Source organism: Perca flavescens, chromosome 13 (assembly GCF_004354835.1).
Source record: "Perca flavescens isolate YP-PL-M2 chromosome 13, PFLA_1.0, whole genome shotgun sequence".
NCBI lineage: Eukaryota > Metazoa > Chordata > Actinopteri > Perciformes > Percidae > Perca > Perca flavescens.
The window spans coordinates 34,617,550-34,633,747 of record NC_041343.1 but is presented as its reverse complement, the minus strand read 5'-3'; the positions used below and the strand labels follow the sequence as shown (position 1 = coordinate 34,633,747).

The window sequence follows — 16,198 nt, the reverse complement described above, 5'->3', positions numbered from 1 at the left end:
AAGCTATTTCCAGTGAAACCACACACATAGAATAACTGAATTTTATTTGTGCTCTGATAGCACTTAATGATGTTAGAGACAAGGAGGGGTAAGTCTTATTCTGATTCTTCTCAACTTTCACTCTTGAGAGCTTTGATAATTGCACTGAGCGTGCTTCAATTGATTTATATTAAAATAACCAAAGGGGGGAAGCATTTGATGGCATTGGATAATTTAATTATCAGCTTTATGGAAAATTTGACTTCGCCGTATGGGTAGATATGAAATTAGTAAATATTCACACTTCACACCAGGTTATTTTAATGTTTAAATACATAACACATTCTTTAAACAAATTATAATGCAGTAGTCTGATGTGACATTAACCTGTGACATTCAGGTCTAGGGTTTTTACCAGATTATGTTTGGTCTTCAAATTTGTTTTTTTGTTTTGTTTGCTATGTCGTTACCCTAATCAAGAAAAAGAGTTCACTTCATTCTTATGGTAAATATGATTGAGCCTTCTGACGTATTCCGTCTTTCTGAATATGATAATAATGTTTGGACACCGTCTATGATACTGTGGGAGATTGATTCAATTTTTTTTATTCTTTGACGTGGATGCTTGCTACTATTTAAAAGACGTTTTTTTTGTACCTTTCCATTTAACATGTAAGAAATAGACATGAAGATCCATAAGGTTGAATAATAAGAAGTGTGATTAATTCTATAATAAGGGTTGAATCTTTAAAAGTAAAATTTATTTTTGTGATTATTTTTTAATCAAAAGGGTGAACTGTGGTGGCAAATTTTATTTTAACCATTTGTTTAATGATATTAACCATTGGTTTGATTGTTTTATAAAGCCACAAGATTTAGCTTCTTTATGTGTAGATTCAAAAGGCTCCAAGTGAAATAGTTGGCAACCGTGAACTATAGCCTAGAGAGTTATTTAGTTCTACTAGCCTGAACCTTCTCACATTGTTGACTTTTTGCTTAGATAGAAGTGGAGAAGGCCGATGACTGTTTACCACAGTGAGAACTACGTAGGTTTCTGTCTCCTGAGATAAAAGTGTTGTTTAGGCTAATGTTAAGAACAGGAGCAGAGGGGAAGGTGAGACAATGGTGGGACTGTTAATGATGTCCTCTCTTCAACTATGGCCATACTAAAAGATACATTTAGAGGGGTGGCTTAACGGAGGTCTTCACTATATGATGTTTGGATGTTTAGACTTTAGCATAGAAAGACATTTTCAGTTGTTCACCTTTGAAACTGTGTTTCCTCCATTTGCAAATGTAAATAAATACTCAAAGACAAGACTTTGGTTTAATTCTCAAACAGTCGTTATTCGTTTTGATTTTATCATGAATATCACTAACGCTGCTGCTTCATAGGAAAACTTCCACCACATGTGTTCTCTGGAAATCTTCTGTGATGCGGGGGAGAAGTGGTTACACCCTTGTTCCTCAAACTGACGTTGACACATCATGTGAAATATGATAGATTTGTGTTTTGTGGAATGAGGAAATCTCATCTGTGACCTCCTTTTTGCTGTAGGCTTCTATATAAAGCTCACACAGCTTTACAGACGGCACAGTTCAACAGTAAGCTGCCAGTGCAAGAATTCAGATCTCTGTGAGTTTTATGCTGTTGTTGCTGCTCAGCTCCATCTCCCCAAGTGAAAGTGTTGCTTGACAGCAGACGTTTCCTCAAGACATCTGCGCTGAGAGAGATGGCCGCCTCGTTGTGTCAACTGAAGGCTCCAGACATCTATGTTGCGCTGAGAGAGATGGCCGCTTCGTTGTGTCAACTGAAGGAGGACATGGCAGTGTTGCAAAGAGAGGCCACAGGTACAGTAATGATCTGTTTGCATCGTGTCATAGCAGTTCAGAAATATCCAAAAGGAGAGAAATATGTATTTGTATTTTTTTTTTATTGTGGATTAAGTCCAAGTCAAAAGTCAAAGTATCTTTATTATTTTCCCCAAGGAGAAAATGGTTTTGGACACTGAGAGAAATTGCTGCCAGAGTTACACCAGAGACACACAACAAGCACAGGGTTAAAACAATTAAAAGACAAATATACAGTAAACATTACTGCTACTCAAAGAGCTATGCAAATTGCAAATTACCATTTTATATACTTGTGTAAAAAGCCATTCTTTCAACAGTCTTCTGTTCTCCCATACACACCTTACAAACACTCATTCCAACTTCCATATGCCTCCATGTAGTGATGTTCAAATGAAGCTTTGAGAACTAGTGTCTTTACTTTCTGAGCTCACTAGATGGCGCTCTCTGTTCAAAGAAAAAGGTTAAATAAATGGCAATTCAATGGGTTTTCAAACCCTTTGTTGAACAGAGAGCGCCATCTAGTGAGCTCAGAAAGTAAAGACACTGGTTCACCAAGCTTCATTTGACCATCACTAACTCCATGCATTCAGTCATAAAATAATCAATCAATAGTCATTTATCCATTCATGAATATCCATACATTGAGTTATAAATATGCATTTCATTCCTCTATTCATATCCATACATACATTCAGTCACAGATACATTACTACTTGTGTGACGAACTGCTTCCTGTTTTGAGCGTCTTTCTTCCAGGAAAGACTTGTAGGCCTCCTGAGAGTCCCTGCGGCTGTTGTTAATTGCTGCGCGCCAGTTGGATCTGTCACTTGCAAGTGCCTCCCAGTTATCCAGGTTGATGAAGAAGACCTTAAGATCCCTCTTGATGATGTCTTTAAAGTGCAGACGGGGGCGACCATATTTGCAGGTGGCATTTGCCAGCTCGCCATATAATAACATTTTAGGGAGGCGAGTGTCATTCATTCGATAAACATTAATGAATTCATAGTCATACGTTCATCGCTGCTCATTAATGAGCTTGACTGACAGAGGAACAAATGAGTGCTTATACCTATTATATTTGAACAGAGGAACCCTGTACCTCTTTTCTGAGTTCAACAGCTCAAACTGAAAGAATGGTCTTAGCCTGCCTGATCGTTGCTTGATTAAAAAGCTCCTGCGGGTTGAGACGTGCAGGTGTTCCCATAATTTTGCCTGCCGTCTTAACCAGTTTGAAAATCTGAGTTTTGGATTTGACTGTCAAATTGCCAAACCAGCTGGTAATACCATACCGAAGAATTGACTCTATTGTTGCTCTATACAAGATTAACATGATATTTTTACAGACCCCAAACACTTTAAGACTGCGCAAGAAGTGGAGACGCTGATGAGTTCTGGCACAGAAATTTATTACATGTGTGCGCCAACTCAGGTCATAATCAATATAAACTCCTAGATATTTAACGGAGGACACCTGCTTGATGTCATGACCATGGATGGCCACAGGGCTCGGATCCCCAGCCGATCTGGTGTCTACCAGCATTTTCACAGTTTTGCTTGTGTTAAAGGTCCCATGGCATGAAAAGTTCACTTTATGAGGTTTTTTAACATTAATATGCGTTCCCCCAGCCTGCCTATGGTCCCCCAGTGGCTAGAAATGGTGATAGATGTAAACCGAGCCCTGGGTATCCTGCTCTGCCTTTGAGAAAATGAAAGCTCAGATGGGCCGATCTGTAATCTTGCTCCTTATGACCACCCCTTTCTCTGCTTTGCCTGCCCAGAGAATTTGGCCCACCCATGAGAGAGAGACATCATGGCTTTCAAACAAGCAAAGTGGCAGTTGCTCAAGGCCACACCAAACTTGTCCACAGCAACTTGGTGGACAATTATATTGCTTTCTTTAGTAAGCAAACTGAGAAGGACAGTGTCATCTGAACATTTTACTATATGTTGGTTTGGCTCAGAGCTGATGCAGTCATTGGTGTAGAATGTAAACAAAAGAGGTGAACTGACACACCCTTGGGGGGCGCCAGTGCTGCAAACTGCTGGATCAGACAGGGCGGAGTTAAACTTCACCTGCTGTGGCCTGTTTGACAAAAAGGAGTGATACCACCTGATTAAAAAGGGATTTACATTTAACTGAACTAATTTCCTAAGCATGATATCTGGCTAGATTGAGTTAAAGGCAGAACTAAAATCAACAAAAAGCAGTATGGCATATGCAACAGGACTTTCAAGGTGCTTCAGAGTGAGGTGCATTATTGTTGATACGGAAACACTTGTACTACGATTTTTTGTGTAAGCAAATTGGTATTTATCTAACATTTGTTCCACATCTGTGTGGCGTTTCTCTATCATAAGCCTCTCCATTGATTTAAAAACAGAGGTAATAGCCACCATCCGATAATCATTGTTCTCCTAGGGACATGCCTTTTTTTCCAGAGTTTTGGTACTGTGTATGTGTCTATGGAGAGCTGGAATTGTTTATGCCAGGCTGGTGACAGTTCTTCTGCAAACATTTTTAAAAGAAAAGCAGACAGGTTATCAGGGCCTGTTGCTTTGGTTGTTTGTATAATTTCAAACACGTTAGTAACAGTGTGTGGTTCAATTATGATTCTGTCCAAGTTCACATTACAAATTACATTCTCTAACACTACAGCACATTCCCTGACATTGTCAATATTAAAACGCATATAGAAATTATTGCTTTTTATTGAAAGTTTGTTTGCCTTTAAAGTTTCATTGTGGGCAAACAGGGGCTTCCTTTTAGTGTCCATGTTGGTCATTTGTCTGATAGAGTCCCAAAGTGACTTTGTGTTGGATTCTGACAGATCTTGTTCCGCCCGCTCCTTGTACTGTTGCCGAGCTGCTCTCATTTGCAGATTAAGGTATTTTTAAATATAAAAATATACATATATATAAAATAAAAAGGATGTAGTTTTTTTGGGGTATAACAGAGTCAATACTGTTTTGTTGATTGGAAAGGACTGTGTATATATATATATATATATATATATATATATATATTGGTTGGTCTTTAAAAGCTAGTGGCCACCAGGGGGCATCGATCAGAATGCAGACAAGATGTTCCTTTTAGGTGTTTTATTGGAATACATGTTCATGTGTGTGTGGTTCTGAAACAGATATACAGGCATAAATCAGTAAAATGTAGACTATATAAATGTCAAATAATGATTTCATGTCTAGCAGGTATATAATAAAACAAACACAATCAAGAAGTGCAGTGTCATAATAAATGCTTATTACTAAGCAAATACAAAACATTGACATACTTTAGCACACTATATCTCTTCAAAGATTAATTTGCTCCACATAAATTGCAACGATACACCACATGCTAAATTAAGCTGAACATATAATAATTATGAATTGCATAATTCTTCCTTAACATAAACAACGTTACACGTTGTGCAAGAACATACAATGGTTTCCTATTGAGACACGTAAGGCTTGCAAAGCAACACCTCTGCAGCGTTCTAATCAAACACACATGCAGTGCGAGGCTCCGCCATTATACAATAACGAGCGGCAACGTGCCACGACATTATTGCAGCGCAATAAACACGTGTGACATTATTATGAGATAAAAACGAATAACAAACATCAGTATTACTTACTGGTAGTTGCACGCACACAAATCTAGGAACTTAGAAATATGCAGAGGTGTATAAAGTACTAGAGACCCATACTTGAGTAAAAGTACAAGTGCTCTATCAAAAAAGTGACTTGAGTAGAAGTAGAAGTGCTCTTTAAGCACAACACTTAAGTAGAAGTACTGAAGTATTCAACATTGTTTGTACTTAAGTATTGCAAGTGCTTTATTTTAAAATGTACTAGGCAAGTACTGAAAGTAAAAGTACAAGTATTGTGTTATTTAGTTATTCAAGAAAGCAGTCAAAAGTTTGATCATCATTGTTTATATTATGTCAAATGTTTAGCCAAGGGTGTAGCCAAAGGAATTAACAAATATTAATTATAATAAAAAATAATAAATATTAACAAATACTGAAACAAAATGTACAATTATCACACTGTGCAAGTAAAATGACCATCTTCTCCAGCACAGTAACGATTAAAGCCCCAAAAAACGTATCACACACTAGCTAGTAACATGTGTGATGTAGCTACAGGAAAGTTAGCAAGCTAGCAACATCCAGATAAACTAGATCAGCTTCACATCCCAGGGTCAAACATCCAGATAAACTAAATCAGCTTCACATCACAGGGTCAAACATCCAGATAAACTAGATCAGCTTCACATCACAGGGTCAAACATCCAGATAAACTAGATCAGCTTCACATCACAGGGTCAGACATCCAGATAAACTAGATCAGCTTCACATCACAGAGTCAAACATCCAGATAAACTAGATCAGCTTCACATCACAGGGTCAAACATCCAGATAAACTAGATCAGCTTCACATCACAGGGTCAAACATCCAGATAAACTAGATCAGCTTCACATCACAGGGTCAGACATCCAGATAAACTAGATCAGCTTCACATCACAGAGTCAAACATCCAGATAAACTAGATCAGCTTCACATCACAGGGTCAAACATCCAGATAAACTAGATCAGCTTCACATCACAGGGTCAACCATCCAGATAAACTAGATCAGCTTCACATCACAGGGTCAACCATCCAGATGAACTAGATCAGCTTCACATCACAGGGTCAAAGATTTAACATTCAGGACTCACTGCAGACTCAAACAATTCAGGAATAGATTACTCTGCTGCAACAATAGCTAAATAGAAAGAGTACAAACTTACATCGTCTCTGACTTCTGAACAGGCAACCGTAATGAAAAGAAACACGACGCAATCTCGGGGATTTAATTAGTGTACGTAACTAACGTAGCGTAACTACACACACTGTAACCCTGTAACCTAGTAGCATGAGGAATTCACAACAGTAACGAGTAACGATGCAGCACATAAAAAATCTATCGGAGTAAAAGTATTAAACTCATTGAAAATATGTACTCAAGTAAAAGTGGAAGTAGGAGAAAAAAATAATACTCCAGTAGAGTACAGATACAGCTTTTTAGTACTTAAGTATTGTAGTGAAGTAGTTCTACTTCGTTACTATACAGCTCCGGAAATAAGTACAGCAACACTATCTTCTTTCATCTATATATAACTGCTCAGTCTTTCGAAGCCAGCTCTCTCTTCCAAACTTTCCCAAAACTGAAACTTAAGCAGTCTTCTTCAGTGAACAGCAGAGTGCAGCGCCGCTCCTGATTGGCTGATTCTCAAGCAGACAGTTTTACCTGCCTGAAGAGGCCGTCCTTCGTCACAAATACAGAAAGATATGTAGGCAGTGATTGATTCAGTGGCACTGTCAATGTCTGCATTCTTGAAAAAGATATCCCAGTTTGTTGTGTGGAATTTGTTCTGGATAAATGGATGAGTTGTTTGGTCTCTAAAATGTTGATCAGTGTTTCCCAAAAAGTCCAAGATGACGTCCGCAAATGTCTTGTTATGTCCACAAATCAAATATCTTCAGTTTCCTGTCACAGAGGAGAGAAGAAATTAGAAAATATTCATATTTAACAAGCTGACATCACACAAGTTTCACTGTTTTTACATAAAAAATGACTCAAACCGATTCATCAATTATCAAAATAGTTTGAGATTTATTTAATAGTTGACAACTGATTCATACAGCTATAACGCAATGTCCAAAGAAACTGAAGGTGTAGTAAAATGAAGCTGACAAAGAAAATGTCTCTGATTTTGCAGGTCAAGCACAGCTGAAAGCTGAAGTGGACAAGCTGAAGGCTGAAGTGGACAAGCAGAAGTCTGAAGTGGACAAGCAGAAGACTGAAGTGGACAAGCTGAAGCAACAACTGCAAGGTATTGTTCTCTCTGTTCAACTGTGTAGCATGAAGTTCAACTTATTATTTATTATAGATAACTGAAAACTGCAGAGATTGCAATCATAATTCATTTCCGTCTAGTTTTTATTTTTCCCGGCTGCTTCTAGGAGTTAGAAGATTTTAACTCACACGGTCCATCATTGTTCCACACTGTCAAGCACCTCATCTCCTATTAAGGCCCCTTGGTAAATTAAGTATCTAACTGGGAAATCCAGATCTGTTGAGCTCTTTTTCTTTGATCCATACTTATTTTTTCTCCTAAGTATATTGTGTTGATGTTGTGTAAACCTCACCAACAATATAGTGTTTTTGGTTTCCCCCACATATTGCCAACAACAGGTTTTACAAATAATCTAATAAACACAATTACAACTAAAGCTGCGAGCAGCAATGGACGGGCCCTCGCGCCTCTGCGCGTGTCGGGGTTACCGGCGGACGCGGCTCCTTGCGACTGCACATTTGCGTGGCACTCAGACGCCACGAATCGTCACAATGAAAAGGGAACTTCCTGCCGAGAACAACGATACCTCACACAAGATTCTACGTCATGCAGTTCATTAGCTGTGAAAGGGGGCGTGGCCAAAGCATAGGGGGCAGGTCAAACCATCACCAATAAAAAAGGAAGTCTCTGCTGAGTTCAATGATACCTCACACAAGGGTTTACCTTAAAGGAACACGTGGATGTAAAAATTTCTAATGTGCGATGTGTAGTGTGGGAGTTAAAGACAAAAAAACATTACAGCGCCACCTAGTGGTCCACATGTGTAATCTTTGGTAGGTGTGGTCCATGGCCCATTGTCCATCTACCCTGTAAATTTAAAGTTGTTCACATTAGTGTAAGTGGTATATCTAGACTTGGGTCACCTTGGGTCCCATAGGCCACGCCCACTTTGACCCCTCAGTACCCCACTCTAGGGTTCGCCTCAGGATTGGCCCCAGATGGTACGCATCAAATTTCGTATAAATCGGATGAGCCGTTCATGAGATATAAACGTTTTGTAGTTGTAGCGCCCCCTAGTGACTAATTTTCGTAAAACGCATGGGGTACGTCCAGAGGGTCATGGCAAAGAATAATCTAAAGTTTGGGGTTGATAGCATTTATTTTGGCCAAGATATGGCAAAGTTGGTGTTTTCATAGTTAGCTACACAAATTAGTTTGTGCGTTATATGCACAATTTTTATCGTACAAAAATTCCTTTTATAACTTTTAGTCAGGTCAGTCTGAGGATGCTAGCTTCCAAGTTTCGTGCAGATCGGTCGCACGGTCTAGGAAGAGTTTGAAAAAGTAGGTTTTTGATAAATCACGATTTTTCACGCATAAAAGTCTGGCGGAAATGGGTGTGGCCTATATCACGTGATTCAGATGGATCCAGTGAACGCGTAGATGTATTGTTTTTGAATGTCGGGTTTACGGTGTGGGAGATATAAGGCCAAACGCATTTTTTCTGCTATAGCGCCACCTAGTGGTGGAAATGGGTCAATGTTTGCGCCTGAGGTCCTTGCGGGGTTTTGGACCAGTCCTGAAAATGGCAACCCCCCACCATGTACGGTTTAGGCTGCAACACGCGGTTCCCTTGCCCCCTCGGGCTTGGACCCCTAATTACTAGAAGATGGACTCCCGCTGTAAGAAGGGTTGTTAGATAATGTAATAGCATAGACATCATCATTATCCTACTCATCATCATCATCACCATAATCACCAACATCACTGTCCACATGAACCACATCGCTAACTAATCTACACACTTTGCCAAGTGAATTGAGGGGTTACTACTTCCTCCCCCAATGAGTTTACAAGAGTAATGGCTGTGGGGATGAAGGAGGGCTTGTACCTGTTACTCTTCATCACAGGGAATCTGAACCTGGAGCCAGAAGGCAAAATCTGAGTAAAGAGGGAGATCGCTGTCAGACAGAATGGCTTCAGCCTTCCTCCCTACTTGTCTGTTGAACAAATCAGTCAGTTGGCATACTCTGGAACTGAGATAACTTCTGGAGGAAGAACAAATGTTGCTGGCCTTTTTTACATAACATCTCAGTCTTATAATTAAATTCAGCTTGTCATCAATAAAAATCCCCAGTACTTATCTAGTAGTTATCTACGAAATCTACTAGCTGTGTTTGTAACCCCATGCTTTTAATTGTCAAGCTTCAATTACAGATAATAGTTTTTTCTTTTGCCATTCTTTGGAGGAAATAGGACTCAAAATGTTCAATTTAATGTTTGATGATTTTTAAAATTGCATTGTTCTCTCTCTCTCTCTCTCTGTCTCTCTCTCTCCCTCTCTCTCTCTGTCTCTGTCTCTATCTCTGTCTCTCAGCCCGACAGGTTGCATTCTCAGCCTCTCTGGTGGCTGGAAGTAAATCAGGCCAAGAATGCACTACCGGACCCTTTCCCACGAATACTCTTCTGATCTACAAACATGTCCCCACCAACATCGGAAATGCCTACAACCCAAACTCAGGTAGCTCTGATATTCTAACAATACATTTTAGTGATGCACCGATATGAACATTTTGGCATAATACCAATATTTAGCTATATTATATTCAGACAATATGATCTTCATAAAACAAGTTTCTATGATAATTATATTTTGTATGTTCTTAAACACATGTAAACACTGTGAATTCTTTTGTTGTTGCAAAACATTTGGAAGTGTCTGACAACATAATAGAAAGGATCTCGAAATCACCATCACCAAACCCACCAAGCTCCATGTGAATAATCAGGACTTTTAGCGTGTATAGAGCCAGCATATCTCCACCAGACTCCATGTAAATAATCAGGACTTTTAGCGTGTATAGAGCCAGCATATTTCCACCAGACTCCATGTAAATAATCAGGACTTTTAGTGTGTATAGAGCCAGCATATCTCCACCAGACTCCATGTAAATAATCAGGACTTTTAGCGTGTATAGAGCCAGCATATTTCCACCAGACTCCATGTAAATAATCAGGACTTTTAGTGTGTATAGAGTCAGCATATCTCCACCAGACTCCATGTAAATAATCAGGACTTTTAGCGTGTATAGAGCCAGCATATCTCCACCAGACTCCATGTAAATAATCAGGACTTTTAGCGTGTATAGAGCCAGCATATCTCCACCAGACTCCATGTAAATAATCAGGACTTTTTAGCGTGTATAGAGCCAGCATATCTCCACCAGACTCCATGTAAATAATCAGGACATTTAGCGTGTCTAGAGCCAGCATATCTCCACCAGACTCCATGTAAATAATCAGGACTTTTAGCGTGTATAGAGCCAGCATATCTCCACCAGACTCCATGTAAATAATCAGGACTTTTAGCGTGTATAGAGCCAGCATATCTCCACCAGACTCCATGTAAATAATCAGGACTTTTAGCGTATATAGAGCCAGCATATCTCCACCAGACTCCATGTAAATAATCAGGACTTTTAGCGTGTATAGAGCCAGCATATCTCCACCAGACTCCATGTAAATAATCAGGACTTTTAGCGTGTATAGAGCCAGCATATCTCCACATGTAAATGGGTGAATTAAGGGTTTATTTCAACCAAACCAGAGGGGTGATTGTTAGAGCAGTGAAAAGATGAACCAAAACGGCTTTTGATAGTTAGTAGGGGTAGAACGTGATGAAGATGATGGTGATTTCGGTATTGTTTCATGTTAAACTAAAAGGATGTTACTCTTTAACTAAAAGGTCTATCTCTGTAGGGATCATTTCATAATGTTGTCAGACACTTTGAATAATAATCTGAGTCTGTCAGCGGCAAAAACAGAACTTATAGTTGATAGTTTAATGATATATTGTGCATCCCTAATACATTTCACTGATATGTTGCTGTTCAAACAGTTTCTTGAATTTCTATTTGTAAAATGACAAAAATAAACATCCAACAGGTGTGTTCACTGCCCCGGTGAGAGGAGCGTACCACTTTGAGTGGTGGGTCACTGAGGACTACGGTGGCCATGCTGCAAGTGCTGTGTTGGTCAAGAACTCAGAGAATGTTTTCATGGCATGGGAGAAACATGGGAGCGCTTCTAATGGTGTCACACTGTTGCTGGAGGTGGGAGATGTTGTGTTTGTGCGTCTGGTGGCTAACACTGTGGCGCGTGACAACGACAATCACCACACCACCTTCAGTGGGTTTCTGCTGTTCCCCATGTAAGACAGAAACAGCAGCTCTGTGATAGCCACGCAGGTTTTTGTTGTCTTAAACAAGTCTTCATAACCCTTCATATATTTGATCTGATTTTCATCTGCATCCAAATAATATTAAGTAATAATTGTAGACAAGTATTTTTTTTTTCTTCTTCAAATATAAACTGGTTAATATTTCTTATTCTCTCTTGTTTCGGTAATTTTAATCAAATAAAAATATATCATTGCAATTACATCTGTGAGCATTTCTTTAATGTGTTTGTTTCAACTTTAAGTTATTGACTGTAGATAATCAAACGCAATATCATAGCAGCATAAAGAAACAGAGAATGTTAAGCTGTTGTAACATATCAACTCTGTATGATGTCCACATGAGACTCTCTGGACATTGGACGGTTCAGTCTCACTTTCTAACATGAAGACACAACAGGAGATTTATCAACTTAAATCAGTAGTTGTGGTGCCTAAATCTAACCAAACTGTGACTGTTTCACAGCATTAACAATGTTATTTTAGGAGTTAAAATATTAAACTATTGTAGAAAGTGTAAAGGATCCAACCAGTTGTGTGTTTAATGGTCTCATCATCTCAGCTGGACTTGTAGGCCGTCATATTGTTGGCTAGTGTACTTTGATCATCAGATTTTATAAACTACATGTGTTTTGTGTGCAGTAATCTTAATGTGTAAAGTAACTAGTAAGCTGTAAAAGATGAATGTAGTGGAGTAAAAAGTAAAATAGAGATAGAGTACAATTTTTCTATGTTAAAAAGTACTGCATGGAATACAATTCGTTGTAACATTTTACCTACCTTGACTTCCACACTTCTGCTCTGTCCATCTGTATGTGTGTGTGTGTGTGTGTGTGTGTGTGTGAGTGTGTGTGTGTGTGTGAGTATGAACATAAAATAAAAGTGTGTCTGAATGTTTCTCGGTCCTGAGTGTAAGGATATTGTATGAGCAAAGGATTACTTATTATCACTGAAATAATTCTTTGATTTGAAGTAAAAAAAAAGTCTCAATAAATGTAGTTAGACTGTAAAACATTTCCTGTATATTTACAGGAAGTTGAAGAACTGGATAAAGTAAAAAGTACAATATTTCTCTCTGAAATGTAAAGGAGTAGAAGAGAAGGTAGCATGAAAAGAAAAGACTCAAGTAAAGTACAAGTACCTCAACATTTACACAGACACACACACACACACACACACACACACACAGACACACACACGTAATTTTTTTTCATTCATTCATATATTCATATTAATCCCATTAAGTTTAACACTTTGATCAGCAGAGGGTGATAAAGCATCAGCAAAACACTCTGAAAAACACTGTTTGTTGGATGTTATTCTGGATATTATGGTATGTTGTCAGCATCCTACAATATTCGTCCTGTTTGGTTGGTTTTTATCTTCTACTCTCCAACGTGTGTGTGTGTGTGTGTGTGTGTGTGTGTGTGAGTGTGTGTGATATCTAAAATCTCTTCTGGGATTCTCTCTATGGTGGCCTCTTTGTACGATCTGTTAGGATTCCTAGCCCCATTCATAATATCTGGGAAGAGGGTGCTGCAAGAGATGTGTCAGAAGGGCATCGGTTGGGACGAACCACTACCCAAAGAGTTGAAGTCAAGGTGGGAAAGTTGGTTAAGTGACTTGGGAAACCTTGAAAATATTCAGAGCCCTAGGTGTTTCACACCTGAAAACTTCGGCAAGGTTCTGAAAGTTGAGTTGCATCACTTCTCAGATGCTAGCAGTCAAGGCTATGGACAGCGCTCATACATCAGATTGGTGAGCGAGGATCGTGTACACTGCGCCTTGGTCTTGGGTAAATCGAGAGTGGCTCCTACAACAATTGTCACAATCCCAAGATTAGAGCTGACCGCAGCAGTGATCTCAGCTGCTGTGAGCAGTATGCTGAAGGAGGAGCTGGAGCTCAGGGTCGACAGAGAGTATTTTTGGACAGATTCCCAAGTAGTCCTAGGGTATATCAACAATGAAGCTCGAAGGTTTCATGTCTTTGTTGCAAATCGTGTTCAGAGAATAAGGGAAACCACAAATCCAGGACAGTGGTATTACGTCGACACAGTGGAGAACCCTGCTGATCATGCCTCAAGAGGCCTCAAAGTAGCAGCACTCAAATTGGTTCATTGGGCCCAAGTTCCTATGGGAGAGAGAAGTAGTTACAAACCAAGGATCTTCAGAGCTGCTGGTGGGAGACCCTGAGGTTAAGACAATCCAAGTGCTGAAAACTGAGCCTGCAAAGCAAGTCGAGTTTCAAGAGCAACTGTCACATTTCTCAAAATGGACCACAGTGGTAAACGTCATCGCTCGGATTCAACGATTAGCTAAGAGGATTGATAAGTCATCCCCCTTAAATGTGGAGGAAAGAAGGGGGGCTACACTCACTCTCATAAAACTAGCACAGCAACATGCCTTCAAGAAGTGTTGCATATACTCAGCCAGGAATCGGGAAAGCTGCCTTGTAACCACCAACTGTATCAGCTTGACCCATTCCGCCAAGATGGTGTTATGAGAGTGGGAGGTCGACTGAGGAGAGCATCCACTCCTCTTGATCTGAAACACCCAATTATTCTTCCAAGAGATGGTGTTGTCACACAGCTCATCCTTGCACACCACCACAATAAAACACAGCACCAAGGCAGAGGACAAACCCTCAATGAACTGAGAGCAAATGGGTACTGGATTATTGGCTGTAGTAAGGCAGTAGCACAGCACATAAGGCAGTATGTTCCCTGTAGAAGAGCTCGTGGGCCACCAGAAGAAAAACGGATGTCAGATCTACCCACAGACCGCGTTGATCCTTCACCACCGTTCACTTACTGCGGCATGGACTGTTTTGGTCTGTTCTATACTAAGCAAGGTCGCAAGGAACACAAACGGTATGGTCTCCTGTTCACGTGCCTATGCTCCAGAGCAGTCCACATAGAGATGTTGGAAGACATGACGACCGATCCATTCATCAATGCCTTACAGCGTTTCATAGCCATCCGTGGAGCTGTTCGACATATCAGATCCGATCAAGGCTCCAACTTTGTGGGAGCAAGAAATGAATTGGAAAAAGCTCTAAAGGAAGTAAACGAAGAAAGAGTAAATGCATATCTGGCAGATAAGCAGTGTGACTTCCTCATGAATGTGCCAGGCTCAAGTCATGTTGGAGGCATATGGGAGCGGCAGATCAGGACAGTCAGGAGTGTGTTATGCTCAGTCATTGCACACAGTGCTGGAAGGTTGGATGATGGTTCCTTAAGGACATTCTTTTATGAAGCCATGTCCATTGTAAATAACCGCCCACTCATTGTTGACAATATTAGTGATCCCACAAGCTTAGAGCCACTAACACCCAACCACCTGATTACCATGAAATCCTCCGTTCCTATGCCTCCACCGGGGAAGTTTGTTGAGGAAGATTTGTATGCCAGAAAACGGTGGAGACGAGTGCAGTATCTGTCCGAACAATTCTGGAACAGATGGAGGAAGGAATATCTTGCCAACATCGCTCTTAGGCAAAAGTGGCATGCTTCAAGATGCAACGTGCAAGTTGTCGATATTGTGATTGTCAAGGAAGGAGAGCTCCCTCGAAATGAATGGAAACTTGGCAGAGTTCTCGAGGTTCGTAAGGATGATGACGGACTAGTTAGGAGAGTTACGCTACAGATAGGATAGCGGAAGTTAGGAAAAGGAGCTCTCAGCAAGTCATCCATTGTTGAACGACCCATTCAAAAGTTAGTGGTTCTTGTACAGAGCAGGTGAAAAAAAACAAAATCTGCCTCTTAACTCAGTCAGTCTGTGAGAAAAACAGTTTCCCAATTGAAATTATACCATGCAACTGTGGGTTGAGATATTTACATGTCAATATGAATGAAGAGTTTTGTACACTGTTGATTAACCATAATGCTCAGGTTTCCAGATGTTCTTTGAGTGATCTTTAACAGAGTGATTGGAAATTACCTTTGATTTGTTTGAAGAGTGTGTAATGTATTAACCTTCACTTGTTTTTGGTTAGTAATTTAATCAAAGGTAATTTGGTGGGAGTGTAGCTGACGCTGGAAAGTGTATATTTGTTGCCATGACAACGCCGAAAATTAATATAAGCAATCCGTACGATTGCTGGGTAGTTTCAGTTTTATACATTATTATAAAACATTGTTAACTGAATTTTGGGTTCTTTATGAGTTAAGTTAAGTTGTATTTTGTCTTTTGGTATATTCAGTACGAACAACCTTTATTTTGGTAAGCTACAAGATACAGGACCGGATGTTTTGGTTACGGCGCGAAAGGAGGAGAGAAAGGCGA

The 16,198-nt window shown here is 39.8% G+C and overlaps 1 protein-coding gene across 1 annotated transcript; it reads left to right on the top strand.

Moving 5' to 3' along the window:
• Positions 1-1,544: 1,544 nt before the first annotated feature.
• LOC114567228 (complement C1q-like protein 4) lies at positions 1,545-12,119 on the top strand. Its single transcript, XM_028596219.1, has 4 exons — positions 1,545-1,830; positions 7,600-7,713; positions 10,055-10,198; positions 11,623-12,119. Exons 1-4 carry the CDS (start codon positions 1,713-1,715, stop codon positions 11,889-11,891), a joined length of 645 nt encoding a protein of 214 aa, XP_028452020.1. The 5' UTR covers positions 1,545-1,712; the 3' UTR covers positions 11,892-12,119.
• The last annotated feature ends 4,079 nt before the right edge of the window (positions 12,120-16,198 follow it).

What these genes read in the sequence shown, in the direction of transcription:
- LOC114567228 (XM_028596219.1), top strand. Translation starts at nt 1,713, where the DNA reads ATGGCCGCCTCGTTGTGTCAACTGAAGGCTCCAGACATCTATGTTGCG. An exon ending in GTTGCAAAGAGAGGCCACAG is followed by an intron (nt 1,831 to 7,599) that starts GTACAGTAATGA and finishes CTGATTTTGCAG; the next exon opens with GTCAAGCACAGCTGAAAGCT. An exon ending in GCTGAAGCAACAACTGCAAG is followed by an intron (nt 7,714 to 10,054) that starts GTATTGTTCTCT and finishes TCTGTCTCTCAG; the next exon opens with CCCGACAGGTTGCATTCTCA.